The sequence below is a fragment of the Lepidothrix coronata genome, unplaced genomic scaffold (assembly GCF_001604755.1).
Source record: "Lepidothrix coronata isolate B3197 unplaced genomic scaffold, Lepidothrix_coronata-1.0 Scaffold146, whole genome shotgun sequence".
NCBI lineage: Eukaryota > Metazoa > Chordata > Aves > Passeriformes > Pipridae > Lepidothrix > Lepidothrix coronata.
Window position 1 is genome coordinate 623,192 of NW_016690326.1, and position 27,983 is coordinate 651,174.

A 27,983-nucleotide genomic window follows, 5' to 3' on the forward strand; every position below is an offset into this window, starting at 1 on the left:
CTTGGTCATGCCTCTGGGACTGCTGAAGGTGAATCTGAATACTGGAAGATCTAGATTTAATTTTTGGACCCAAAGCTACCCCTTGTTCATCCTTCTCAGAAATAAAACCAACTGGAGTTTATTTCTAGATTGTAAGCTCTCTGGGGCAGGGATCAATACTTTTTTGTACACGTGTTTTGTACAGTGAGATGTAGATTTGAGCCCTTTGCTCTTTTAGGGTGCTAGTGCAATGAAAACAACCTGATTGAATCTAATGGTGATACGGATAAAGCAATTCAACAGGAAGGAAATCTGAGAAGAGCTGATGATATATTTCCTATGACATCCTCACTGAAAATAGCTGGAGTGACAACTCTGTATTGCCCCCTGCCACAGGTGTTTTGCATGTGCAGAAGTCTCTCAGCTCATGTGATGCCCTTTCTAGTGTGGGGCAAAGGCTGTGGCTGAGTGCCACTCATCTTCCTACCTTCTAGCTTTTCACAAGTAAATTTACTTTGTGATGAATTTATCTCATAGTTTGGCCTAGAGCCAACTGGGGAGTGTTCAATGACACAATTTTACATGAAATATGCATATTTTATGTCATAATGGTTTTGGCAGGGTTATTTCAGATAGACTTCTCTAGCATAAGATGGGATTCCAAGCAAAGCCAGAAAGTTCAGAGCAAAACCAGAAGGAAATTCAATGATTCCAAGTTTTATCCAGCAATAAAGCACAGGAAAAACTGAAAGTCTCTGCATGTACTCAAAATATATATATTTCTGCCCTTGCATTTTAACTCCAGATCAAGAGACTTTAGTTCCTGATGGGGTGTATCAAACACTTTCAGTGAGCAGTGACTGCTGGAGATTAAGAAAACTAGAGAGATGTATATTACTCAGCAGCTTGGCTTTTATAGAATGACCAGAGTTGCCAACTATATTCTGGCAGTTTCTATTTCTTTTGTGGCTTGGTCAGTGCTTTCTGCTGTTCTCAGTGTTGGGTTTTATGCTGGATGTACTGCACTTGCCTTTTCTGTCCCATCTTTAAATGGAGACTTAAGGGACACGTTTCTTTTAGAAATCCTTCATTTCAATGAAACAATGTTCCTTCAGTCCCAGGAACTGTACATCAGCACTGTACTGGCATTTTAGAATAGCAGAAAATAAAGCAAAGATGATGGGAATTTAGGGATCCCTTTAGGAAGATTGGCCATCCAAGTCCACATCTACCCACTTTCTGTGCCAAAAAAAGTCTCTCCCTTTCCGATTCCCTGTTTTTCCCCACAGAAGTAGATTCAGAATATAAAGCCATTTTGCACGCAACTGCACTGGTTCCCACTTTCTGACAGGTGTCAGATTCATAGAGCCATCACAGAACAAGATTTTCCCTCTAATGGAGTTCTTGTGCAGCAGGAGGAATTGCTTTTATGGTGCAGTTACCTTCAGAGCTGTCTGAGTGATCTAAGCCTGGTGGCATTTGCTGGCAAAAATTGCTCTAGTGCAGATGCTCAGTCTGTCCCATTTTACCCCTTTTTATTGTTTAAATCTGAAGAATGAGGGGTTGCTTGGGACTAAATTTCGAGGCATAATTTGTACTCTCAGTTAATGGGCCTTGGGGAAGAGGTCTATTAATAGCATGACTAATTTTGGGACATATATCAGATGAATGCAGGCTGCAAATGGTGAAAATACTCTCTTTATCAGAGGGAAACAGCAGTGGAAGAACATTCATCTAGGAATGAATTGTGTTTTACAAACAAAACAACTAAGGTGATAGGCCCACTCTGTTAGCACCAGCATCTCTCTGCCCTTGGAGGGACCCCAGACTGTTCCTGTCCCTCCAGCACTGTGTCACAAACTGCACTCCCACAAACTTGCTCTCATCCCGGCATCCATGCGCCAGTACAGCCTCCTGCAGCTCCATGCTACACTGTCCTCTTGGCTGGAAGGTGGGGAATCCCGCCCTGCATCCCGAACAGACCCAGCCGAGTCATTCCATCTGGCCCCCAGATATCTTTTGCTGCGCTGTCATGATCTGCTTTCGAGTGTGTCTACATCTCTACAATAAGCTCAGAACTGGAAGCATGTCCTAGGACTAGGCTTTTGTAGGAGCAGGCTGATGCCTTGTCGTGACGCGGTGCCTCTGTGTTAAACAGCTTTGGTTTCCTTGCTGCTGTTTCCCATTGCAGACTCGTATACAATGTACTGTCAGCCATCGCTCCTCAGTCTCCACCTGCCTATTTCTAGGTTTCTCCTCCTTGTGCATCTGTGTTTGGGATTATTTTTTCTCAAGTGCATTGGCATGCATCCCCTCAGGTGGCATCTCATGATGTTATTCCTCTCTGGACTTCTGTTTTATTCTCCCTGGTGCCTGCACCACTGGGATTCTGATAGCCCTGGCTGAGAACACCACACAAAGAAACGAATCATTTCAGACCAATGTGTGATGTACCTATTTGCAGTAGAGCCACACATCGCTATATTTTACATGTACACTTCCTAAAATAACTAAGCCAAAGGGTAATTTCCACCTGGGCACTCTCTGTAAGAACAGACAGCAGGGATTCATCAGGGTAAGATGAAACTGAAACCTCTGTGTTCTTTATCCCCCCCTTGCTTGCAGTGCTAGTAAATAGGACAGAAAATAAATATAAAGGTGTCTGGCCTTCTACAGGCAGGAAGTAACTTATTTGTGTTAGGGAAACTTCCTGTCTTAAGTTGAGGTATTTCTTCCAGTTTTAGTTCATTTAGGTTCAAACTGTTAGAGCTGCTACTGAGCTGGGTTGGATTTGAATAGGTGCTGTAGGCATGAACTGTTGTAGTGTTGCCCAGGTCCCTGAGCCGTTCACGAATCCCCTGTAGGTATTTTTTAACTTACTTTATCTTTCTTTCTTCCTGCCTCAGTCCCAGGAAGAAGTTTGTGATTTGCTGCATGCTGCTCCCTTCCAAAATATTTTGCCCAGGGTCTACATCAAAGGTAAGAAGCTGAGAGGGAAGCAGTGGGCAGACTCAGAGGTCTCTGCCCAGAAGCTGGTTCTCTCCCATTTCTGCTGAGGATTAGTTCTAGCCCTTTTTCCCCCTCCAAACAGATAAGTGAATACAGCCAAACATCAGGTGCAAACAAAAGCCAAGGGTGCATTTCCTGTAGCCTGAAACCTCAGTCAGTTTGGGGGTTCCCTTCAGGTTTTAAAGCCATTTCACAGCCTCTTTGGAGAATGACAGCATGAAATGTCCATCCCAGCAGGAGCGATCGGTAGCAGGGACATGCTTTTGGACATGTGTGATAAAGCTGCTGCTGAGACTGCAATCGCACATCCCTCCCTTCTCTGCATCACTGGTTCCCTCATTGCTGTCGGTTTGGCTCCCTGATCCACAGTCCCCTTGGATGGTTGCTGGGGGGCAGCTCTGAGCAAACTCGGCGGAAATTGCGGGTCTCCACTTCCTCCTCTCATTTCACTGTTTGCTGCTCGCTTGACAGAAGGAGAACGCTTGGAGGTGCGCATGAAGCGTCTCGAAGCCAAGTATGCCCCACTTCACCTGGTTCCCTTAATAGAGAGGCTGGGCACTCCGCAGGTAAGGATTTCATTGAAAGGGATGGCTGTTGAAAACTCGTAGCAGTCCCCGGACGGCCTGTTTGGCCTTGGGACAGTGATCCTTTTTTTTTTTTTTTCATTGATTTATTTTTTTTTCTGCAAAACATCAATTGGACAAGCAAATCAGAATCCTTGCCCTAGCAGACACCCTGAAGGGAAATCTGTGAGTGAGTCCAGTGATGTTGTGCTTCTGCCTCTGGTCAGGAGACCTGGCAGGGAGCTGTAAGGCAAGTGTGCTAGAAGCCGGTTCTGAATCAGAACAACTCTGAAAAACTCTCCTTCTCCATTTTAAAAAGATGGAGAATTGCTGGAGTGGTTTGAGGGGAAACTTTGCAGAGCTATCCCTAACTTAATCAATTGCCATCACTTTTGGGGTTCTCATTTTAGGGCTGCAGCTTGGTCTATTTTAAGTTCATCCCTGTCAAGGAATACATCTGAGAATGGTTTCCCTCCTAGCACATGCTTAGAGCTTTAGCACATGCTTAAAATTATGGCTCCATTAAAGTATCTTCTTGACGTAGGTCTCAGCTTGGGAAAGATCCCTTGTGCAGAAACTGAGTATGGTTTAAAATACATCCATAGACTGGTCAATGTAATGGGCAAAATTTGAGCTCCACTGATAATAATCCAGTAATAATCAAACTTCCAGTGCCCACTTAATGGGGTTGATGGGGCAGAAAACATTCAAAGTATCAAATAAATCAACACCCTTTTTCTGTAATGTTCTGCTGAGGGAACGGAATGAACACTCAGCTGTATGAGGTGACAGATCTATGGCAGGCAGAAAGTTGTTGATTTTTTTTCTCTTGTTTTTTTTTTTCTGATGAATGAAGGACATTTTGAACTTTGCATCATTGGAAATCATCTGAAACAAAGAAATTGGCTGGATAACTGAGGGCTTTGTCTTACTTTGTAGACACTTCCTTTTAAAGGAGACACTCGAGAAAAAGAATTCACCTCTGTGTTTTTGTGTGTTTGTGTTGGTCTTTCTATCTTTCCTTCTTTCCATGCAAAATCATCATTGAAATCTGCTATTAGAGTCACTCGTTGCTTATCCTTGCCATAGTTATAACGGTGATGAAAACAAAAGGTACTTCATGTCCAACTAAAATATAATATTTCTGTAAACTGTTCCCATATTCATCACACAGGTACAGTTGGGTACCAGATTTTTTTTTTTGAGCTCAAATGTAAATGAACACAAGAATCGCTTTCTGTAGGTGCCTCCATAGCTTCTAAGCTTGCTCCTTATGCAGTTTTGGGCATGCATTTTGGAAATGCAGTTTTGGACACAGGCCATATGGGATATTTCCTGCAGAATGCATAAATGCCTTTTAGCAATTGTTCAGAATCTGAGTAGACATTGCCTTCTAGATGCCTCTCCCAAAAGGTGGCCCTCTGCATTTCATAGAATTCTGTGCTGTGAAGGGGCTGAGCCAGAATTAGTGGGGATGTATCAGTCTTTGCAGGTTTTGGGTAGGGTTCTGGCAAACTCACCAGTTAAAGGTCTGTAAAAGAGGTTCAAAAACTGGAAAATCAAAACTGGTTTTGTGCAATGGCAGGAAAACTGTCAATGATTGTTGTAAATAATTACTTTAAATTGGGAATCCAGAAGCAGCTGTTTAATGGGTCATTCATAAAGAACCAGGGGGATCAAAGTGGTTCATTAAAGGAATCCTCTCCCTTTTAATACTGACCATAGGAGTATTTAGTAAGGGATTTTCAAATCCTTGCTTGGTCAGTCTGTTTTTTTCACTGGAAGTAACAGAAGCCTTTCCTTCTGAAGACAGAGGGAATAGTTGAGCCAGCACAGTTGGCATCCTTTGACAGTTTATCTTGAGACCATCCTTCCTCTCCTGATCTTAGAAATCAGTGGGACCCCAGACTGTGAGGCAGCTCTGGCCACAAGGTCGACAGCTCTCCAGCTGCCTTCCCCATGTTAGATATCTACCCAAGGATGGTAGTCCTGTATCAAAGACTAGTCTTACTGTGATGAATTTTAGAACCAAATTCTGTCTGTGAATGTGCATAGCTGATGGCACTACTGCATTGTAAGCCATATGCCTCCCTTTCTAAATTAAGCCTTCTTCAGAAACAGTGTACTAAGATCACTGGAGAAGTTTGTTATCCAAAGTACCACTTTTATCACTGTATCTTAGCAAACAGTAATGCTAACACCTAATTTACATTTGAAATGGCTCTACTTCTATTGTGTCCTCATTTTGCCATGATAGACTGGTGTCTGCAGATCTGTACCCTTAAGAGCCTGGAGCAGGAGAAGACAGGGAAAGTGTACAGCATTTAGCTATCAAAAAGCTGGATAAAATAAATCTTTACTTGCTAAGCAAACACATGCAGGTGTGTGCCATGGAACTGGTGATATTATTCCTGAGTTTAACAGGTTTAGGGATCTCGGACCCAATCTGGCCTCCGCAGACCAATACAGCTGTCCCATGATATTTGCTATTAGTTGAACATTAACTGAGCTGAGGTTCCCAGAACATCCTTGAAAATGTGACACAAACAAGAATTATCACGCTTCTACTTTCAAGAACCATCAAACTAAAAATGCTTTAGGTTACTTCCAGCATAAACTAATAGTCAGGAAGGGGGGTGTGCAGGCACACTCATAAATTTTTTCATAGTGGAATGAAGGTGACCCGAGTAAACGGAGCATAATTCATGTTCTTAACGTCTGGCCAGGACATGTCCCTGCCCTTTGTCCCAGCTGCTCTGAGTCCCCATCGTGACTCTGATTGGGATAATATTTTCATAGGCATTACAGGGATAGCTGGAAATGGAGCAAATACTTAAAAACTACTTAAGGCTCCAGGAAGTCCTGTAGGACACGCGGGGTCTCGGGAAGTGTCACGCTTGCTCTGCGTGTCTCTGCCAAAGTGGTGAGAGGGGTAAAAGGCTCTGCCTGTGGGGCCGGGGCAGCCTCTCATCTACCAGGGTGAGCATGGCAGAGCTGGAGCCTCCCACAGCCACAGGCACAGCTCTGACAGCACTCAGCTCCCATTTCCCATGTTATTGTTGGCAGCTCTGCAAACAGAAGTCAGTCATGCTTTGGAACAGCAATAAATAGGGCAGCAAGTGACCCCCATGCTTGTACCACAGCTCCACTCAGTGACCTCAGGGAGGTCACTGCTCCCAGGGGCAGCCCCTGCTTGCTTTTTTAAAATCCCCATTTTTTTTCCTGCGGGAGCAATGGGGATGAAACGAAGTTGATTCTCTTTTCATTTTCCTTTAGTGTAAAAGCCAAAATAACTCCATCCAGTGGAGCCATTCCAGATTTGTATATCTAAATCTGAACAGCAATGTCAGAGAAATTGTCCATACATGTAAAGCTTCCACATCTGGAAAAAGTATTATTTGACTTTCTTATAAACCACAGGTTTTCCAGTATTAAGGTTCCAGTGGCTTCTCATCCTGCTCAGAGCTTTTTAACCCTAACTACAAAAGAAATCAAGTAAGCCCTGGGCCATCTGCATTTTAAAGAGATGATGGCAATGTCCTGGGAAGCAAAATGTCCCTGTTCTCTCCTGTTTTATTTTCATAATCTGCAGAAATGGTTACATGAAACCCAGCAATGCTGAGTAGCACTAACAGAACAGAACAGCATGCTAGCAGAATTAAGGATCGGTATTTCTGATCAGAGCTTTGCCTTCACCTTTCATTTTCTGATGTACATAGTTATTCCAAAAGATACCGAGGTTGGTAAAATATAACTGAGCACAATATTAAGTCTCCTGTTTGAGGGTTGAGTGGGAAGTGCCATGGGAGCAGCCATCAGAGGTAAGGCTGGACCTTCCATGGGGTCTGTGTTAACTTTGAAAGAGCCGGGGAGAGACCGGGAAGTGTTAAGTCCCGCGAGGGTGTCTGTCTGTGCCACATCATCACTTCTGCTCCTTTGGTTGTCCTCCTCCCCAGCAAATAGCCATCGCCCGGGAGGGTGACCTGCTGACCAAGGAGCGGCTGTGCTGCGGGCTGTCCATGTTCGAGGTGATCCTGACGCGGATCCGGAGCTACCTGCAGGACCCCATCTGGCGCGGGCCGCCCCCGACCAACGGGGTCATGCACGTGGACGAGTGTGTGGAGTTCCACCGGCTCTGGAGTGCCATGCAGTTCGTGTACTGCATCCCCGTGGGCACCAACGAGTTCACTGCAGAGTGAGTGTCCCGGGGCCGGCAGGGACAGCCTTGGCCACTGTGGAGGTAGAGGGGGAACGTGGGTCCTTGATGTTGCTGTGCATGGATATAAACTGATGCTCAGAAGGCTTTCTATCAGAACAGCTGGAGAAAAGAGCAAGGTAAAGGGACGTGCCCAAAGGAGGTGGGTAGATGGGCCAACAACCCAAGACTAGGTCCTCACCCATCTCACCCTGTGATTCACCCTGCACAGCCTGGCCTGAGTGTAATTCTGCATAGCTCCTTCTGAGTTCCGTTTCTCTTGGTGTACACCCACTTTCTAGGAGCAGGATTGAACCTGATTTCCCTAGGAATTTACCAAAGAAAGTTCCTGGTGCCGTGGTACTTCTCTTGCCTGACTCTATCCTGTTGTCTCTCCCCACCCCATCTCCCTGTCCTCCTTCCAGGCAGTGCTTTGGAGATGGTCTGAACTGGGCAGGTTGCTCTATTATTGTTCTCCTTGGACAGCAACGGCGCTTTGACCTCTTTGACTTCTGCTACCACCTGCTGAAGGTGCAGAGGCAGGATGGGAAGGATGAAATCATAAAAAACGTGGTAAGTTGAAGGGTGAGGTCCCAAAGGACCTGAACTAACACACTCCTCTGTTTTCTATCTTGCTTTGTCTAAACTCATCAATTACAACCATGCCCAGTGTTAACTTTATTAAACTGGACACATTCACTCTAAGGTTTCCAGCTGCAGTCTCAGCAGAGAGGCAAAGGTTTTAATTGGCTTGAAAATCAAATCTTTTTTCTCCCAAAGCTTTCCCTTCTTCCTGGGGTTGGGAAGCAGGATCTGAGGAGATGGTATTTCCATCTTGTGATCTTGGTGGCTTTATCAATAAGCAGCTGGGAGTCTAAACTTTGGAACAGTTAACTTAGGACCACTCACTGATCTTGTTAATGCTCTGGCTTGAGTCATCAAACCCTATAATGAAGCGAGTCACCAGTCCCTGGGAAGTGCTAAGTGGAACAGTAACACGTGTTATAACTGCTTTGCTTTAGCAGAGGTTTCCAGCAGCAGGTCAGAGGTACTGTTACTTTCTAGCTGATCAGATGACATAAGACTCTTCATCTACTGTTTTTCTCCCCCGCCATCCCTCCAGCCCTTGAAGAAGATGGCCGACAGGATCAGGAAGTATCAGATCCTGAACAACGAGATTTTTGCCATCCTAAACAAGTACATGAAGTCGGTGGAAACAGACAGTTCCACGGTGGAGCACGTGCGCTGCTTCCAGCCCCCAATCCACCAGTCGCTGGCCACCACCTGCTAGTGTGGACACGGACCCCACGTGGGTTGGGAAGGGAGAAGGGACTGAACCCAAACCAGCTGGGAGGGGTAAACTTGGTGTGAGACCTGGCAGCGAAGTGATGCTGGGTCTGCCTCTACACCCGAGGACGCATCTTCCCCTCGGCCCCGTTTGAGTGCATGTTCCTCTGTACCATCCCTGTGATCGGTTTTACTTGTAGCTTTCGGACTTGGGGGTGGGTGGGGGTGGGTGGGCAAAACGTGCTTTTATTCCATGAAGTGGTCCGGTTTCTCCCTGTGATTCACTCGGTCAGACACATCACTGAAGCCATACTGCAGCCCCCTGCGTGGGGGTCCTGCTGGAAGAGTCCCATGCTTCCACAGCGCCGGGAACCCGCTCCCACCGCAGGAGCAGTGGGGCAAATCAGCCCCCCCAGTGACATGTGCCACCAGCCACAGAGCAGGAGGGTCTGAAGAAAAGTCCCTGATTCACTCTTGGAGGGGAAGAAGGGATGAAGGCAGGATGGCACTTATGTCAGCGCCCTGAGGATGAAGCGATGGGTGCAGAGGAGCCCTGCCAGGGGGGTCGTGGATGGCTGTGTGCCCCAGGCTGGGTGGGCTTCATGCTCTCGGCCTCTCCAGCATTTGTTAGAGGGAGCTTTGGCATGTGGGCTTCAGAATAGCAGTGATGTAGTCACCAAATAACTCCTGAGCACTTCAGAGAGCTGGGGAAAGAGAAAATGGCCTGGCTTTTTCCCTGCTGTGGGCCATCCACTTATTTTAAAGCAGAGGTTCTCCCCTGAAGACACATCTTCCATGGACTAAATCAGATTTCCTATGGACTACAGAAGAGGCTGCATTCATGTGAATGTGCTCTTGAACATATTAACTTGGGTGGAAATAATCACTGGTCCTGGCAGGATGCAGGTGTAGTTACCTTGAACATATGGGATCTTTGATCTTCAGCCAAGGATGAGAGCTGGGGTGTATAATCTCTGTATGTTCAGGGATGCTGTTTTCCCTTGGTTTACACAAATTCCTAGAGGCACAGTGACCAAATACCTTTCTTCAGAGAAGGGTGACTATCAGCAGGGCTTAGGAAACTTCCCATCACTCAGAAATGATGTAATTGTTTAGAAGAGGTAAAACAAAGGATAAGCATCAAAAAATACCAAGAATTTTGCAAGTTTAAAGGCTTTCAGAGGGAATACTGGAGTCTGTTTCCTTTTCCTACTCAGCTAATCTAAGATCCCTGGATAATGAGAACAAATTCAGGTGGAACTTGAAGGAGGATTTCATAACTCGTGGTCTTCCCTGCTTCCCCTCAGTAGTGTCACTGGAGTGATAGAAAAGCTTGTGCTTGAAGTTAAAGGAGATTAAACCACATGCTCCAAGAGAAAATGATCCCAGCCTAACCACTGGCAATGTTTCCTCAGCTTTAGGCTGGTCACAGCAGATAATTGCTGTGACAGTATACAGATGTGATAATATATATTCCTTTCATGCATTTCATCATGCCTTGTAAACTGTATGCTGTTACAGATGTTAAAAGGCAGAGCCTGGGCGTTAATTCTCTCAAAAGGAACATAGAATTAATTACTAGGAATGTCCCAGCTGGAGTATTTTGTGTTAGGAAACAACAGCCAAACTGTTGGCGAGAGATGATCTTGTTGGGTGGGATGAATTTCTTCTCTTGGACCTTCATCACTGACACCCACGGAAATCAATAAATACCCCACACATGACAAGTGCTGGACATTTTCACACCTTGAGATTCCTTTAATTACTGAGACAGACATTTCAACTGCAGGGAGGAAATTGTGCAGCACAGTAACCTGAAAGTAAACTGAAATCTCAGGAAGTCTGGCTGAAATCCTGGAGTGGCGGGGAAGGACCCAGCCCAACAAGGCGAGTTGTTTCCTCCATGTTGTGAGGAAGAGCAGCAGAAGAGCATCTGGAACTTGCTGACACTAACAGGGCACTTGCTCTCTATTTACTCTTCCACTAAGGATGTCAGTTCTGGTTTTCCATCATGTTCCAACACTTCTACACTACTGGAGTGAGGCTATTTAAAGATATATATTTTTAAAAGGAAGAGGAGAATTAAGCACTTTATTTTTTGTGGAAAACAAGTTATGAGGAAGATAGATCCAACCAAGATCCAGTTTTTCCTGACCTAAATAGTAAGTGCTTGTTATTTTGGTATGAAAGTGTTGCTGAAAAGGTGGCACAAGTCCCTGTCTGGCTCTCAGAGCCACCTCTAGGCACAGCACAAATTAAATGTCCTACTGCATCTGTTATTATGGGATGTTGGAGTCTTTCCAGAAACCAGCATGAGCAAGAGGTTGCTACAGAAGGATGAACTGTACCAAATGGCCCGGTCTCAGCTATCTACAAAATGGGATGTAGTAAGGTGAATTTAAATGCCTGTTTGCATCTGTTTAGGTCTGAAGTGAGTTGTGAGATATTTCACCTAAACCTGTAAAACTCTTTGAATTCTTTTGCTGTAGTTTTGCCATAATGGTTCCTGAAACCCTGCAAAACACCATTGCACGTACTTGAAAGAACAGGTAGATGAAATCTATTTGTTGCCCTTGGATTTGCTGGCAAAAATGTAAAATCCCTTCAGATTCAAAGGGATTAAATATTTTGAGCAAAATGTCAAAGTGCATGAATGAAATGTAAACTGTTTTGACTGTAGAGTGTATGCAGATGTTTTGCCTTATTGCTCAAGTCGTATGAGATATCAGCTAGGAATGATCTTACAGTCTTAATTTCTGAGATTTGATGTTACTGTCCTTTGATTATCTCAAAGATTCAGATAGTCTTTAGCTTCAGTTCTTTCATCTTCCTTAACTGTGTATAAGAAAGAGGTCCAGGCTTGGGTCTTCAAACAACTCCATGAAAGTAGATTTTTTTTCCTCCATCCTTTTTTTAATGTCATCACTGTTAATGGAAATAGGGAGCAAATTGTGGCAGTAGAGCTAAATAATAACAGATTGCCACAGGTTTGGGCATATTCTCCACACTTGAAGACTTTCTGCCAAATTTGGGTGTCTTTCTTGCAGATATGCTCCAGTCCTGTAGTTTTCAGCCTTTTATAATCTGGAGACCCCTAATGTTCTTTTCCTAGGGAAATGTTGACCCCTGTCTGAATACTTCCAAGTCCAGCGACTACAGACTTGCTTTTTTACCTATATTTTCCTCCTTATGCTGAAGTAGTCTGCAAACTCCCTGGGATCCACCAGCCACCACTTGGAATGTCTACTTCAAAGACAAGTTGTTGGCTCAATGCAGGAATTACAGGGCGGGAGAAAGGATGGCCTGTGTTATGAATGAAGTCAGACCAGGTTATTTTAATGTTCCCTCTGGCTTTGCCATTATAAAATGGGACTATTGGCAGTGCACATGCTTTTCTGGAATGATGCTACACTTGACTTTCAATGCTACAATAGAAAGGGGAAGCAAACTAGTTCAAGCTCAGCACTTCAATGGTTTTCCTTTTAAAGTCTGACAGCACTTAGTAGCATTGAAAACATTAGTCCTTTTTCTCCTGCATTACTCCAGTCCAGTAGGTTCATGTATGTTTGAGAAAAAGAGAAAAAAGAATTGAAGGTGTAAAAAAACCCAAGAAAATATTCTCCAAAACTGTTGTCAAATGTACCATATTTGTATGAAAAGCTGCTTGAGTTATTTTGTACAATGAATTTTATTTATGGTGAGGTATATTTACGCTTGTGATCTGATACAGTGTTAAATTTTTGATCCATATTTGCTATGCAGCTGAAGATGATATTTTGGTTTTGTATTTTTTGCTGTTGTTCTGAAATACAGCCAACAGAAGCTTCCATCTCCATTAGAAGTGCTTCTGCAAGAGTAAAGCATCTGGTACCTGGTCATATGTCCCGTAACACAGCAACCAACAGTGTGTACAACAAATGTGGGATGACTTTTGTGATGAAGAGAAATAAAAATTGGGCTCATTCATGAAATGGGCAGACTTTACTTTGTGGTGTTATTGTCATTGTGATATCTGTTATTTAGGAAGAGCCTCCCATTTCACTTGGCACAAAGGAAAAGCTAAGTTGATAAAAATGTTGAGCTTTTGTCGAAACCAAAGGAAAAAAAATGAGGCATTTTGGTCAACAGAGAACAGACATATTTTCCTATCAAAAAGTTAATGATCTTAGAGAAAAACTTCCTGGCACAAGAAATATTTATATGAAAACTTGTTTTATTATTAGGGAGTCAGTGGAGGGAAAATTATATAATTATTTGTGATACAATTTGACGGGCTCTACTGAAAACAAAGCTAAACTGAGGAGAGCTAATTTCCTATCATTACCATAGCCTTGTCAACTCCACAGGAGCCTTTTTTATTCCCCGAGATGCTCCTTGCTATTCTTTTCCCAAATTTCCATTTGAAACCGTTCTTAGTTTTGTGTTAGAAGCATCCAAAGATCAGCTGCAGTTGTTGACTGCAGAAGGAGTGGGAACTGAGGGGAAAAGATTTTCTGGGAGCTGAGGAATTAAGGTGAAACAACTGACATAGATCTATGGGAGTGGGAGCTCTTGTGCTCAGCTCTAGATTAAACACTGTAATTGATGTTCCATTTCATAGCTTCTTCCCAAGGTTCCTCGTGGGAACAGCTTCTTAGCTTAAGAGGAATAGAAATGCAATGATTCTTCACATAAAATTGGAAGGGAACTTCACACCATGACCAGGCAGCTCTGTTGATCTTTCCAATGTGCTTTAAGTCAGGATGTGCTGCAGCTTTGTGGGTGACATCCTGCTGTGCAGAACTGTTTGCCCAATGGCTGAAAGTTGCCCAATGTTTACTGATTTCAACATAGTTCTGCAGGGAATGGCAGAGAGGAGAGCAGGACTTTCTTTCTGCCTCGGCTACTGATACTGGGCAGGTTGTTTGGGTTTCACTCTTTCTTCCATCAAGACTTCTCTTTTTTTTTTAAACTAATTTTAGCTGCTGTGTCATGCACACCCCAGTTCTTACACCAGCCCTAAGAAGAGCTGAGAGCTCACATGGTCTCACCTGAAGCCAGAAGCAATTTTTTGTTTGGGTGTCAGGGTCCAAGACTCTGAATTTTGAACAACCAACCCTAAGGGACCAGAATCAAAGATATAGGCTCACATCTTCCTAGTGCTCCTAAATATGTTTACATCTTCAAATTAGAGGCACTTCACCCATTTGAAGAACAGTACATTAATGATTGTTTCAAAAGCTTAATAAAATTACCCTTTCTGTGACCCCTTCTGCAAGCCAGGAGTGCCTTTCATATCTAGTTTTGCTTGATTTAGAATTCTGATGCAAATGCCTAGCAGATAAGAGGTCTGCAAACAAACGATCTGCTGATTGTCTGTCACTTATGTCACTTCACCTCTGGCACCCACTGCTGCTCCGATGCCCGCTGAGCACCAGCTCCCATCCATCACCAACCCACCACTCCTGTTCTGACAACATACATGCTTTATGGGGCCACAGTGACCTGGATCACTGGACTGATCTGGATAAAATATTTAGCAACCCTGGGAGAAAGGAGCTGGGTTGTGTTTTATGGCCTCGTGACCCTGGATCACTCAGCAGCCCCTCAGACCCACAGGTACGTGCACTGGCATGGGGAAGGCAGTTCCACAAGGGTGGGAACCCACCATGGGTGTGACTGGCTTGGGAACTCTCCCTGTTGGTGGTGTCTAAACCCTTGTAGCACCAAATGTCAGCCTCAGCCACTGCAGACACAGTTACCTTGAAACAGGCTGAATTAAAGCTGTCTGCTCAACTAAGTTCAGTCTTTCAAGCCTTGAGCATCCTTTCAAGCAGTGCTGCAATCATCCAACAGCAGGCAATTCCTTTAACCCTTTCACTATCAGGTCATTGCCAGAAAAAGGATTTACCCTCTCTTTGAAGCAGCAAATGGCTCCTCAGAACCCTAAAACTGTACAAAGCCAGAGCAGAATGCTGCAATCCTGTTCAGAAAGTTTCCACAGGAACCATGCCTAGCAGACATCCAAGGGCAAAAGTTTCCATCACCTGTTAGCACAATACTTCCACCATTATTTTTAATACAGAACAGTTGATACCCAGTATTTTTCCATCATTTCTCCAGAATAGAAGAGATGAGCAGACAAGAGCAGGGCAAAGAAAAGCCTTTTGATGTTGCTAAAGAGGTTATTTGCATGCAAAGCTGTCTTGCTCTGCCCCCTGGATTCCAATCAAGTTTTTTGGCCTGGAAACCAGTATTTCAGGAGGAACTGCATTGTTAGAAGATGAGCTACTATGGAAGACTCCCTGATTTCTGATGAGTTATTTTTAAGGCAGCATCTGATGTGAGTATCAACCAGTGAGGTCATAGCTTTGGAGCTGAATTCCCTTAATTATAGCCTTCCCATTAAAATGAGGATATGAAGCAATAAAAGAGGCATTGGCTGCATCCCTGCTTTATTGTTATCAGTCTCAACTTGCCCTTGACTGAGCGTAGAAGGCAATTCCATGCCAATCCTACCTGGCTTTTAACTCCCATATTGCCATACACAGCCTTGCTAATTCCATCAAGTGCAACTCCTGTGACTCTCTGATTTTATGCACTGCACCCCACAGCCCCTGCACCAAAGAGAAAGAAATATGTGACGCACTTGTGTCTGTGGTTGATTACAGGATCTGACTGAAGTTTCTCCCACAGTGGTGATGACTGGGCACACTCCTTCCCTGGTATCTGATAGAATCAGCTCACACTGCAGTGCTCGCTGCTTTTGGGACCTCTTCCCTGTCATGTCTCTCTTCCCAGAACTTAGAATGGCTTCTTTTGGAGGTCTCACCCCTTGTCAAATTTGGCAAAAGTCAGTCCACAGCATCAAATATCTTTGGGGATGAAGGGAAGTACATAAATACACATGTATGTGGTCACATTAGCCTTTTCCTTTAGGAAATCAAGCTGACAGGGGAAGGTAAAGCTGTGGCCCGAAGTGCCTATTGCTTTTAACTGCACCATGCTGTGGCAGTAATGTATGAGGCTGCACCATGACCAAAAGGATTATTTTAATCCCAGATCTCTTCCATAAAAATTTGCTCCCTCCCTCACCCCTCTTTGTGCACAGTGGGTAATTGTGCTCTGCACAGATAACAACACACACCCACAAAAGCTTGGAATTTATTTTGGACAGAGTTTAACTGCCAATAATCACATCACAATTAGGACTCCCCAGCTACAAGCAAGACCTCAGGGCATTGGAAAAGGTCCAGCAAAGGGGAGAGCCCACAGAGCACCAGAGCAAACAGGTGGGGCAGCCTGTGAAGGGACGGGGGGGACACAAATTCCCCAGCTAGTGCAGGCAGTCAGCACTGCAAACACAGCAAATACTTGTCCCGCTCCACCATCACATTGGTTTTTGCAACCAGCTTCATATTCACACATTGCATGAATAGCTCTTAATTAATATCAGCGAGTAAATTTACTAAATAGAGGTCAAATCCTGCCATCATTTTCTCACCCAGGGTCTTGCCCCTTTTGCCTGCCTAATATCTAAGAAGAGCAGAAGTTGCTCCCAGAACAGTGAAAAATTAGCACGTTTCATTTCCTACTTCAAAACCTGCTGCCAAATAATTAGGATTGATTATCAAGTGCCCTGTGATAAAGGGGAGGACATGGGATTTGGCTGGCACAGTCTCTCCCAGCCAGTGACCCGCAGGACTGTGATGGATGAATGGACCTGATTAAAATCAAATGACTCACAAAGCACTTGAGCATTACATTCGCTGAAGAAAAGAGTTGCTCAGAGATAGGATCAGGGGCTGAGTGAAGGAGCCATGAGGTGCTAGCAATGCTGCAGCCTGGTCTAAAGGCAATTTCTGTCTTAACAAGTAATTTAGTTTATGGGGAAAAAAGAAAAGCAATTTTTCAGACATCTTCAGATCCTGCAAATCTTACATCTTTATAATGCCATATGACCATTTCTACCTATAAATGTGGGCTTGGAGCTATTGTTTTACTACTGGTTTTCCTTATCTCTCCTGACTTACAGCAAAACCTGGCTAATGGAACCGAAAGGGCTTCTGTATCGGCAGTAGGTTTCTGTGTACACACGGCCACCGAGCACAAACGCAGGAAGGGAGGTCGGCAGAGAAGGGTGAGGATGAAGGCAAGACACACTGATGTGCAACACACTCCGAAACGTTCACACACCACCATCAGCAAGGGAGGCTTCGGCTGCCGTGGGAGGGGGAGCTGATGGAGTATCCTCTTCTCTAGGCTGAAAAAAACAAGACCAATACGACTTCCCCTTGAGACCCTCCACCATCTTCTCCTTTGGATGCTCTCCAACAGCTTTACATCCTTCATACATTGTGGCGCCCAAAACTTTTAGGCTGGAAAACACCTCTAAGCTCATCAAGTCCAACCATTAACCTAACACTGCCACTAACATTTCTCTTGTTTACCCTTAGTTTCTGTTCCACCACACCCTGCGCACGTGTGAAGCCCCGGCTTTGCAGGGTGCACGACCCGCTCAGCGCACACCCGGGTCCCCTAAATCTGCGCCTGGACTCACCCCCCTCCCCCCGAGCCATGCTCGGGCTGCCACGGCACCTTCTCCTACCGCTGCGACAAGGAAAATACACTCCAGAGGAGAAACCCTGGCAGCAGCCTCATCTCAGATCTGTGGGAAGGAACAGAACCCCCCCTGGCTGCCGCCCCCGGGCAGGCGGGGACGGGGATGGGGACGGGGCACAAGGGCTGCGGGGAGCGGTGGCGGCCCCGGGGGGCATTGCAAAGTTCGCCCGGGTGTTGCTGTCGCTGCTCCCAGCCCATGGAGGGGCCGGTCCTTCCCGGAGGAAGGAGGAGCCGGGCGGGCACAGGTGTGCGGGCGGCCCGGCCCTGCCCAGCCCGGCTCTGCCCTCGGGATGCGCTGAGCGCCCGGAGCACGGAGGCGATGGAGCCGCTGGAGACGAACAGCAGCTGCAGCAACGGTGGGTGCAGCCCCGGGGGGAGCGGGACCGGCCCGGGGGGAGCGGCGGGAGAAGTCCGGGAAGGGGCTGAGCCCGCGGCACCCCCCCGGCCTTACCACCCCTCCCCGGCTTTGGGGCTGTCCTCTGTCACTGCTCTGTTTTTGGTTTTTTTTTTCTGGATTTGGGGTTTCTTTTGCATTTCTTGAGGTCTGTATAGGAATGGGAAAACGAGCCACGCAGCCTGCGCTGCTGGCAGCCAGCACCGCGCTCTGCCAGCCTCACAGCACACAGAGAACTTGTGTGGGACTTGGGGGTTTAGTCCTTTAAAGATTAACTAATTCAGTCGATGATCACCCCATCTGCTGCCTTACACTTGTGCCCGTTGTGGAGGTTTTTACCCAGACAGGGAGGCAAATTCCCCCCGTATCTCCCAAGAAACTTACTTCCACGATCAAAGATGTTTTTCTATTAGAGAACCTTTGGAAATTCATCTAGAAAGTCACTGGAATTTTTCCTTTGGAAAAAAGTTTATTTCCAGTTCAGATCCAAAACCTCAGCTATGTGTGCTAGGGCCAGGGCTTACAGCTGCAGAAGATCTAAGCCAGTCTCCTGGTTCAGGAAAAACGTGGGACCCATGCCCAGGTTGCTGGTAGTGCTGGGAACAGTTTAGCCATTACATGCTCCTGCCTATAGACACAAACACTTGCTCCATATTTCCTGCACGAGTTCAGGCAGAAAATTGAAGTCTTTTACTACAAAGGGACTTTTGTGACACTCCAGCTGGCTGCTCCTTTCCCCACAGTCACAGTCATGCTGTCTTTACTACACTCAGAGTGAAGATTGCAATAGAAAGATGTGCTGGGTGTGGTAGGAGTGTCGGGGTGGAAGAAATTCAGCAATTCTCCCACCCACACACAGCAACACACCTTGGCCAGAGGAGCAGGGCTGCAGTGCTCTTGGTGTTAACAGCAGAAAACCGTGACTGCTCTCAGTCATTCCACACTGGCAGGACCAGGTTTGCTTTAGGAGCACTCAGGCACTCTACAAATAGGTAGAATAAAACCATTAAAAAGCAGGGGCAATGTAGAGATGTAACTTTGGTCTGAGCCTAACCTGTTGTTGTCTTATGACACAGTTCAGTACACAGAGCTGGAACAGATGCTCAGTTACAAAGTGCTGGCATCATTCCACATTAAACCTGAAGTTATAAGCTGCGGATGTAAGGATTAGTTGGCTGGACTGCACCAAGGCCTTTGAATCAACAAGGCTGAGTGTTGCTGACGCATAGTTCAACCCCATAACATCTGAGTTTGGCGGAGATACTCTAGCATATATATTTGTAAGTTCAAATTACATTATTAGAGAGGTCTTTGTGGCCCTCCAGTTCAGTGTGTAGACTGGTCAACATGTTCAGTGTCCAAGAGATGGTTGAACTGCAGGCCATAAATCTGTCACTCACCTTGCCATTTCCACATGTGAGTAAAGAGGTGTCCTGAGCTTCTGAGAGCTGATGGGTATGTGCTGTTAGGGTGGCAGCATGGGTGGCTGTTCAGGGGGACATCTGAGTGAGTCCAAGGGCAACAGAGACATTCTTGATAGTCATGTCAGTAATTTGCTGGTTTATCTCCACGGTGGTCTCACAGGGTCTCTGATCACCCTTTCGTGCCTCTCCCGCCGGGTTGTGTGCCAAGTGATCAGCGATGCCGACCCAGCTGACTCTGCCCAGGACAACGGGACTTCGGATAGTTTCTGGATAACTCAACTGGAAAGCAATTATGGATTCTACATTGGCCTGGGCTTGGCTGTCTTCTCCAGCTTCCTCATTGGAAGCAGTGTCATCCTCAAGAAGAAGGGGCTGCTACGGCTGGTGGAGAAGGGAGGCACCAGGGCAGGTAAGGGTTTGGGGGGGGGCAGGAGGGAGAAGGTTCTTCCAAGAACCACGTACATCATCCAAACTCCAGCACTCATAAGGCAAGGGGACACCTCTGGGTACAGTCAGTCTTCTGTCAGCAATGTAAATTTGGCCTTTTGTGGATGCATTTTTGTGTGTGAGACTGAGACAGCAGTGCTGTGTAGGAGCTGAGGAGCTAATTTACAGAGCCCTGCTTTGGAAAGGAGCTAAATTACAGAGCCCTGCACTGGAATAGCTCAGCTAAAAGCAGCATTCCCCTGCCTGGCACAGCAGATAGCAAGTGAAGTGCCCTGTGCGATGAGATGTGCCCCCACCAGAAGAACTGTACACGTTCATCACAGCTCTTACATGGGAAGGAGTGAGGCCAGGAGGAAGCAGAATGCTGAAAGCCCTTTGAAATGGGCCCCTTTGCACAAAGCTGCAAGTCATCACCATGACACAGACCAGCACAGCACTGTGACCCCACTCTTGCTCTTATTGATGCACTAGGCACATGTACTGAGACAAGGACGTGGCCCCATGTACTTTAATTAGCAAAAGCCATTTATGAATGCAGGACTGCACACCAGTGCTGTGTGTGAGCTCTGCTTGTGGTTTCAGAAGGGTTCCCTCTGAAGTATGTTGCTCAACAACCTCTAGATAACTTTCCTCTGGCACCAGGCTCTTAGGGTGAAGCGTGTGTTTATAGATAGGCAGTGGTGCAGGAGCACTGCCTACAGCAGAATTGCACTGTGGAATTGGACACGTCCCATCAGCATTGCAAACGTGTTCTAGCAGCAGTGTAAGTCCTACCTGGCAGCTGACCTACTTGCATAACTACAAAACAAAGCAGTGATAATTAAAATACTACTGCTTCCAAGGCCTGGCCTGGGAACAATTCTTAAATAATTTTTCAGAAGGAGTAAATATCACCATCCCCATTTTACTGTGTCCCCATATGGGAACACAGAGGCATGGGAGGATGAAGTGACTGTCCAGAGTCAAACAGCAAAGCTACCAACAGCACCTGAGCCACAGGCCAGTCTCAAGTCTCCATCCTCTGCCCTTAGTCTGGCCACATGCAGCTGCTGGACACAGATAGGTTTGGCATTATATTTATACAAGAAATATCAGTTGCTTCAACTGTAGAAGATGTCTCTCTCCTCCTTCCCTCCATGAACTCTTCCCACAACAGAGCCAAGTGAGTGAAACAAGAGCAAACCCCTCCCTGTTTTTCAGAATGTTTAACAAGGAATTAGATTAATGACAGAAAACTGCAGCTGACAAGAGTTCTTGAGAAAAACCCCAAACAAGCAAAAAAAAAAAAGAAAAAATCCCAAAACAAATAAACCAGCAATTTCTAAGGAATACCAAAGGATAACATTTGAACTTCAGCATTTGTGAACTTTTTGAGGAACCAGAAGAGGCTGAATTCTAGCAAAAGATTTGTCCCTGTATCCTTAAATCTTCCTGTTCAACTCTTCATTTCCCCTTGTCCTATCTCGCCCTTTAATCTCTCAGACCCAGGGTGTCACCCCTTCCATTTGAGCACATCACTTTTCTCCAAGGCAGGTCAAACACTGCTGTTACTGACAGCTCCAGTCGAGTCAGATTTATCAAAAACATGGGCTCTCTCTGACCCAGCAAAATCAGGGTTCACAATGTCAGCAGGCTTAAGCTCCTTATGTCTAACAGCTTGTGGGTTAGGACAGAGCTGGATTAGTTCCCAACACGGTATGTCCATTCTTCCTTATTTACATCCCTTTTTTTTTTCATTTCGTTGTTTCAGTGCCAGGAATTATTTTTCATCAGAAATGCTCAGTCACATCATGGCTCTTCCTCATAAAGTTAACATCAGGTTTGCTGGCAGTTCATGCTGAGGCCCTGTAATACAATCATTGTACACAGCAGTGTACAAAAGGAGCAGATAGCTTCTGGGACAGGACACAGAGAGCCTTCACCTTGCAATTTATCCCTCTCCAAAGGGACATTTCTCATCTCTTGCTCTGATGAACATGGTTGTTAATTCTTGCATACCCCTGTGCTTTTCTTCCCCAGGAGATGGAGGGCATGGCTACCTAAAGGACTGGCTCTGGTGGGCTGGCTTGATAACCAGTAAGTAGAAGCTCTCTCCCTGCTTTGAAGCTTTTCCAGGGTCTGTCCCTGTGAATAAGCTGTGGAACAAGCTGTCTCATGGCTTAAAGCCTGTTCTCTGTTGAGTTCCCCCATCCTCAGCAGAGGATCCTCAAGGAGAGGAGAGGCAATGAGCTGTGCAGGATCTCCCTCTCCATCCCCCTGCAGGGCTGGTAGGACTTGCTAGCTCAGTTTTACCTGATCAAAAGCATGAAAAACCAGGTTTTAATAAGGCAGCTGGCAGGTCTGCCTGTGTACCATGCACAGGGCAAACAGCCTCCTGTGTGTGTCTGGGGCTCTGGGAAAGGTTCCTGCTGTGGCACAGGGAGATAACAGAGGTGTTGGTAGCAGCCCCTTTCTTGAACAAGGCTTGCTTTCCCTTATAGCAAGCCTTAAACCATTCTTTCGTGCTGCAGTCTTAAATAGCTCCTCAAACTGGACTCAAAGTTGCAGAGAGAGCAGTGGATTTCACAGGAGGATTTTTCAGAGCCCTCTTCTCCGGCTCTCACTGCGGCAGCAGCAGCTCAAGGTGCCCCCACCTCGCCCTGCCCTTGCAGCTCCTGTGAGCAAGCACACAGCCCTCACTGCTTGGGGACAAGGACAGCTCAGCCAGAGAGGGCACCACAGCCCCAAGGACACACTGGGGGGGTGAGGAGCAGCCTCCCAGCACTGGGGCTCCCACAGCTGCCCCTCTCCCTCATTAACCCCCAGACACAGCCTGGCTGGGCAGGAGGGTTTGGTGAGTTCTCATGGGTCACCCCTGACATGGCCAAGCCCTCCCCTGTGTGGGTGCAGGGCTCCAGGGGTGCCTCTCTGCTTGTGTTCATTTGTGATAGAGAGATTTTCACCCACTGTCTGCCCCTGTGTAGCAGCAGCATGGAACACCCATCATAAAAACCACTCTCCAACTGATATCTTACTGGTTTGCAAGCCCACAAGAGAAAACATAAAATGTACACTGTAACTCACTGGTATTTATTTTTCTTGTGTTTGTTTAGTGGGTGGAGGGGAAGCTGCCAACTTTGCTGCCTATGCCTTTGCTCCTGCAACTATTGTCACACCTCTGGGGGCTCTGAGCGTGCTCATAAGGTGATTTTGTGTCTATAGTTTGCAATTTGCCCTTTTTTTTTGTTCGCCTGCTTGTCTTGTAAAGATAGAAGGAACTTGAAGTGATGCTAATATGATTTATTCTGCCTAGAGGAAAAAAATGTTTCAGTGTTTTCTAAAAAAACACTTTAACGGTTGTTGTCCTTTGGGGGGATCATTTGGGAACCATTGAATTAAGTAGTCTGCCCTTCTTAAAGTGCTGCGTGTGGATAGCAGCCACATGCACTGCAGGTTAAACTATTGCAAATATCATATTACTTCCTTCCTTATTCCAGGTCTTCATCCAATTCAAGGTTGTTTTGGTTTGTTTGGTTGGTTTGGTTTGATCTTGTAGTCAACAGTACTAAAAATCTAAATGAGTCAAAAATATCAGACTTGTTTTCAAACTGCCTCTCATTTGCCTTTTATTATCTAGGCTTTTAGGGCATTCTGATGTTGTAGGGTTTTATACTTCTGGCTGTTGACAAAAAGGCTGAAACCATATTTTATTTCTTTATTTTTAGAAAGGAGATTCCTACCAAAATACATGACTGAGTACTGAAGGTTTTATAGAAAGACTGTTATTGTGAAATGCATAAGCAGACTGAGAGTTAGGACTGCTCCTGGTGTCTTGTCCCAAATTTTTATGGACAACAACTAGATATTTTTGTAGATATATCTGTAGTCCCAGCACCTTCCACATTTCTTTGAAGCTTAATAGTTCTGCTGATTTAGTTAAGATTAATGTGACTTTTGTTGTGAGGTTCAGGTTTTTTTCTGTGTTGCACTGGTCCTTGAAGTAACTTCCTTGAGCACTAAAAGCTCCAAAATGCTCAGCAGCTCGTGAGTGATTCTGTAGGCCCTGAAAATATTTCTGAGGATGTGTTAATGCATACAGCATTTTTACACGTTGCTGACTCAAGAGCTGTGATCTGCAGATCACACCTGCACCTCTGCAGGTTCAGCTCAGTAGATACAACATGATTGTGTATTAACACACCGGAATCCAACTAATTTACACCAAATTTGTGTCCTTGTATCACATGAAAGTATTCTTAACTTTATTTTAGCTGCTCTTTCTTTAAAGGACTGTAAAGCACCAGCTGACATTTTTCTGTCCTGTGCAGTGCCATCCTGTCTTCATATTTGCTTGGAGAACGGCTCAACCTGCTGGGAAAGCTGGGCTGCATGCTGAGCCTGGTGGGCAGCACTGTGATGGTGATACATGCTCCAGAGGATGAGGAGGTCACCACTCTGGATGAAATGACTTCCAAGCTGAAGGAGCCGGGTATGCAGGAGGGCATGTTTTCCTCCTGGGGCCGGGCAGTGCCTACTGCTCCCTGTTCTTGCTGCTCAGTTTTGAATTCTCCTCTCCCTTTTCCAGGTTTCCTTGCTTATGCTGCGATCCTCTTGGCACTCTGCTTCCTCCTGATCTTCTACCTGGCACCCCGTTATGGCCAGAGCAACATCCTCGTCTACCTCACCATCTGCTCCGTAATTGGCGCCTTCTCCGTGTCCTCGGTCAAGGGCTTGGGAATTGCCATCAAGGGCTTCTTTGCTGGCCGGCCTGTGCTGCAGCACCCACTGACATGGATCCTGGTCATCACGCTGGTGGCAGCCATCACTACACAAATTAACTACCTCAACAAGTCCCTGGACATTTTTAACACCTCTTTGGTGTTTCCCATCTACTACGTGCTGTTCACCACCATCGTCATCACGACTTCCATCATCCTCTTTAAGGAGTGGGTCGCCATGACCGTCATCGACATCATCGGGACAGTTTGTGGCTTCCTCACCATCATTCTGGGGGTGTTTTTACTCCACGCCTTCAAAGACCTGGATGTCAGTTTAGGGAATCTACCACAAGTCCTCCAGAATGAAGAGCAAGTGCCGGCCACCAGAGATGACAAGAACATCCTGATAGAGGTGGACAACTCCAGCATCGCCCCAGAGGATAAACCCAAGGTATTCATTCACCTAGCACATTATGTGTGAGGGACTGGAGGGTGGGTGAATGGGTTGACCAATATTCCAGCTGTCACTGAGCAGTTTAAAAAAGGAAAAGCAGAAAATAAAACCGTCAGTGTCTTATCCAGAGCTTGGTAGAATCAAGCCAAAACTTTCTCCAGGTTTTTGGATGGGATCTCAGTCACGGTGTGGCAGCAAGGGGTATGTTTAATCCTCGCTGTGCCTTAATACATGCAGCCACTGAAAACAAAAATCCTCTTGAAATATGATAGTCCTGGGACAAAGCTCCTCTCTGAGGCCCCTTCCCATCTCTTATTCTTGGCAGGGCTAATGTTTACTCTTGAACTCCTTCCCCTGGGTGGCCATTGATGTCTTTATTTCCAGAGCTTGATTGAGTCATTGATTTGTGGGTTTTGCCTTTTTTTTTTTTTTCCTTTCTAGGCACTGGCATGAACTCTAAAATACACACCAATATCTCAAGTGGAGATGAGAGACAAGACCTGAACCGTGCACTCCTGCTATTCAGACTCTGCTCATCCATATTTGGTCACTTGCTCTGCAAATAATGGGACAAGAATATTGGTGAATATGGGCAAAACTTGGCAATTTTTGGAATAGGCACTGGCTCAGGCTCAGTGGCTGGACCCAAACCATGAAGTGCTTTTGGACCATAGCGGGGAAATCTTTTTCAACTTTTGTTTTTCTGTGAGATCCAGGAGTTTCTCTGCAGCACAGTGTTAATTAATTTTATGGGAGTTTTGGTTGTTTGGGGTTTTCTTTTTCCTTAGCAGCCACAGTGCCCAGGCCATGTTGATGTGGTTGGTGAAGTCTCTGGGCCTGATCCAGACCTCACCTGAACAAGGGGCAGCCTCTTCTCAGGCTGGGGAGCTCTGTCAGGATAAACTCCATGTCAGGAGAAACACTGCCACTGTCCCCAAGACTGCTTTTGATAATCTTTTCAGTCTAAAAGACAAAGTGGCTCTAAATGTTAAGTATTTTTTTCCTTAGGAAATATCTTGACCTTTGTGAGCCCCCCAAATCTTTCAACCCCTGTCCTTGCTATCATTTAAGCCCCAAAGCTTTTTTGTTGCTGTTTAGAAAGAGGTATGAGCTGCGTGTTAAAAGCTGAACAGGTATAAGAGGGTGATGCTCTGCAGAGCTGCAGGGATGCAGTTTATCCCAGAGCAGTCCCACTCACCTCTCTCCATCTCTCCCATATAGTACACCTGGCCTTTTGCTCATCTTGGAAACACCCTTGGATTTGTATCATTGGTCAGGATGAAGGGATGGGAGAAATAACATTTTTAGCTGAACAGTGAAAAAGGAAGGTATTACTGCAGTTGAAAGGTTTTCCCATCTCACTGCTGGGTCTTCTGGGGAGACTGGAGTTCATTTGCTGGCAGCAAATCCCAAACAGGGAGCAGCAAAGCCTGAGCCAGTCCAGAGGCAGCTCTGCCTGGGTTATCCCTGGACCACAGCACACACTGATGCTGCCTGAGATGCTCACCTGGTTATACCTGGGTCTGAGCATCACTGAGCAAATGCAACTTGGGGTTGCAGGAGAGAGGACTATACAATCTCTTATTTTAATAACATTTCAGTACTATTTTTTTGGAATGTGGAAAGGAAAATAAAGGGTTTTTTTCTAAAAAAAAAATAACAGTTGCAGGTGGATCTGAAAGTTTTTAATGATTTCTCTCATCTTACTGGTGTAGCCCTAAAGGATAAACAGGCTGAGGGACAACAGAAAGAGCATCAGGAGCAGAGTAAAACAGCAGCGACCTCCTTTGGTGGCAGACAATAATCCAGGTCACTCACTCGAGCTTTGGTTTCAGCATCCTAATCAGTGTAATGCTTTATGCATTTTATTTTAGAAAATGACTGTAAATGGGACTCAACTCACTGCCTAGAACTGTATATCATAAAAGCCATTCCTCCAGCAATCCTGCCATCTCTGGAGAAATGCCACATAGAAAATGAAGATTTGAACCGAGGTAATGAAATAGCACACAGTGGAAGGAGCATTTGTTAATGACAACCAACAAATTTATTAAAACCAGGCAAAAGGCACAATGACTTGCATTCAAGTATTTGCATAGATGCATAGAGAGCATTATTGTAAACCATTAATAGACCATTAATATGGTGGACACGGGAAAAAGTGAGATGTATTTTAATATATGTTCTCCCAAGTAACATTATCTTTCAAAAAAACCAGGTTTTACCATCCTCCTGCAGTTCCCCTGTTCTCATTCACGCAACTTGCACACATCTGAAAATTTATAAGGACTTACTTAAAACTGCCTTCTGGAGATTTTTATGATATTCCAGCAATAAAGTTTTCCATTGGAGTTTGGGCACGTCCAGTTGTTCTCTGAGCACTGTGTGTCCAGGGGCACTTTTTAAAACCTTGACCCCATGCTCACATGAAATGTAGTGAAAATAATTTTAGTGATTTCGAGTGGCCATTTGCTGAAGATCAGGGGTTGGAGCAGAAGTGTGCTGCTGTGGCCTCAGTGAGGGCTCAGAGAAAAGATCAAGTTCTTGTGATTGAATCTACTACTACAGTGTATGTACAGTCCTGCTCCACCTGTGAGCACCAAAACATGCCATGACATCCACAGCCACACTGACTGCACCCCAAGAAACAACAAATTTTGGGGGTTCTTTGAATATACATTTTTATATGTAATATATCCCAACTATAGAAAAAGACATATAAAGATCAGAAAACTGTTATCTTTCACTTGCTAGACCCTGATTCAGAAAGGAGTTTTTTTAGGTTGGTTTGTTTTCCAGGCACGTAAAAGGTAAGAAAAGGTCTAAAATTAGTGAGATAAGGAATAATCAGCAAGAAATTCAACCCTGTGAACTGTTTCCTTGTGGAGAAAGAGGTAGTAAAGTTGTGAAAACTAGTGTGGTTTAAGTCCTTA

The 27,983-nt window shown here is 45.4% G+C and overlaps 2 protein-coding genes across 7 annotated transcripts in view; both read left to right on the plus strand.

Moving 5' to 3' along the window:
- The window catches only part of CYFIP2 (cytoplasmic FMR1 interacting protein 2), a 54,023-nt gene extending 41,006 nt beyond the window's left edge, over positions 1 to 13,017 (plus strand). For 5 of the 6 annotated variants that reach the window (XM_017828173.1, XM_017828177.1, XM_017828175.1 and 2 more), the window contains 5 exons: positions 2,886 to 2,958; positions 3,460 to 3,554; positions 7,508 to 7,746; positions 8,172 to 8,319; positions 8,870 to 13,017. In XM_017828173.1, the coding sequence (XP_017683662.1) occupies positions 2,886 to 2,958; positions 3,460 to 3,554; positions 7,508 to 7,746; positions 8,172 to 8,319; positions 8,870 to 9,037 (723 nt within the window). In that variant the 3' untranslated portion in view covers positions 9,038 to 13,017. The remainder of the gene's footprint in view (positions 1 to 2,885; positions 2,959 to 3,459; positions 3,555 to 7,507; positions 7,747 to 8,171; positions 8,320 to 8,869) is intronic. The other variant, XM_017828178.1, reaches the window with a different exon arrangement.
- Positions 13,018 to 17,864: 4,847 nt separating this feature from the next.
- Positions 17,865 to 27,401, plus strand: NIPAL4 (NIPA like domain containing 4). Its single transcript, XM_017828199.1, has 7 exons — positions 17,865 to 17,990; positions 19,613 to 19,861; positions 21,919 to 21,975; positions 22,992 to 23,082; positions 24,207 to 24,367; positions 24,464 to 25,047; positions 25,492 to 27,401. Exons 1-7 carry the CDS (start codon positions 17,954 to 17,956, stop codon positions 25,501 to 25,503), a joined length of 1,191 nt encoding a protein of 396 aa, XP_017683688.1. The 5' UTR covers positions 17,865 to 17,953; the 3' UTR covers positions 25,504 to 27,401.
- The last annotated feature ends 582 nt before the right edge of the window (positions 27,402 to 27,983 follow it).

Excerpts from the sequence above, each read along its gene's own strand:
- NIPAL4 (XM_017828199.1), top strand. The coding sequence starts at position 17,954 with ATGGAGCCGCTGGAGACGAACAGCAGCTGCAGCAACG. Across the intron at positions 21,976-22,991 it reads GTGGGCTGGCTTGATAACCA|TGGGTGGAGGGGAAGCTGCC; the intron begins GTAAGTAGAAGC and ends GTGTTTGTTTAG. Across the intron at positions 23,083-24,206 it reads GCTCTGAGCGTGCTCATAAG|TGCCATCCTGTCTTCATATT; the intron begins GTGATTTTGTGT and ends TGTCCTGTGCAG.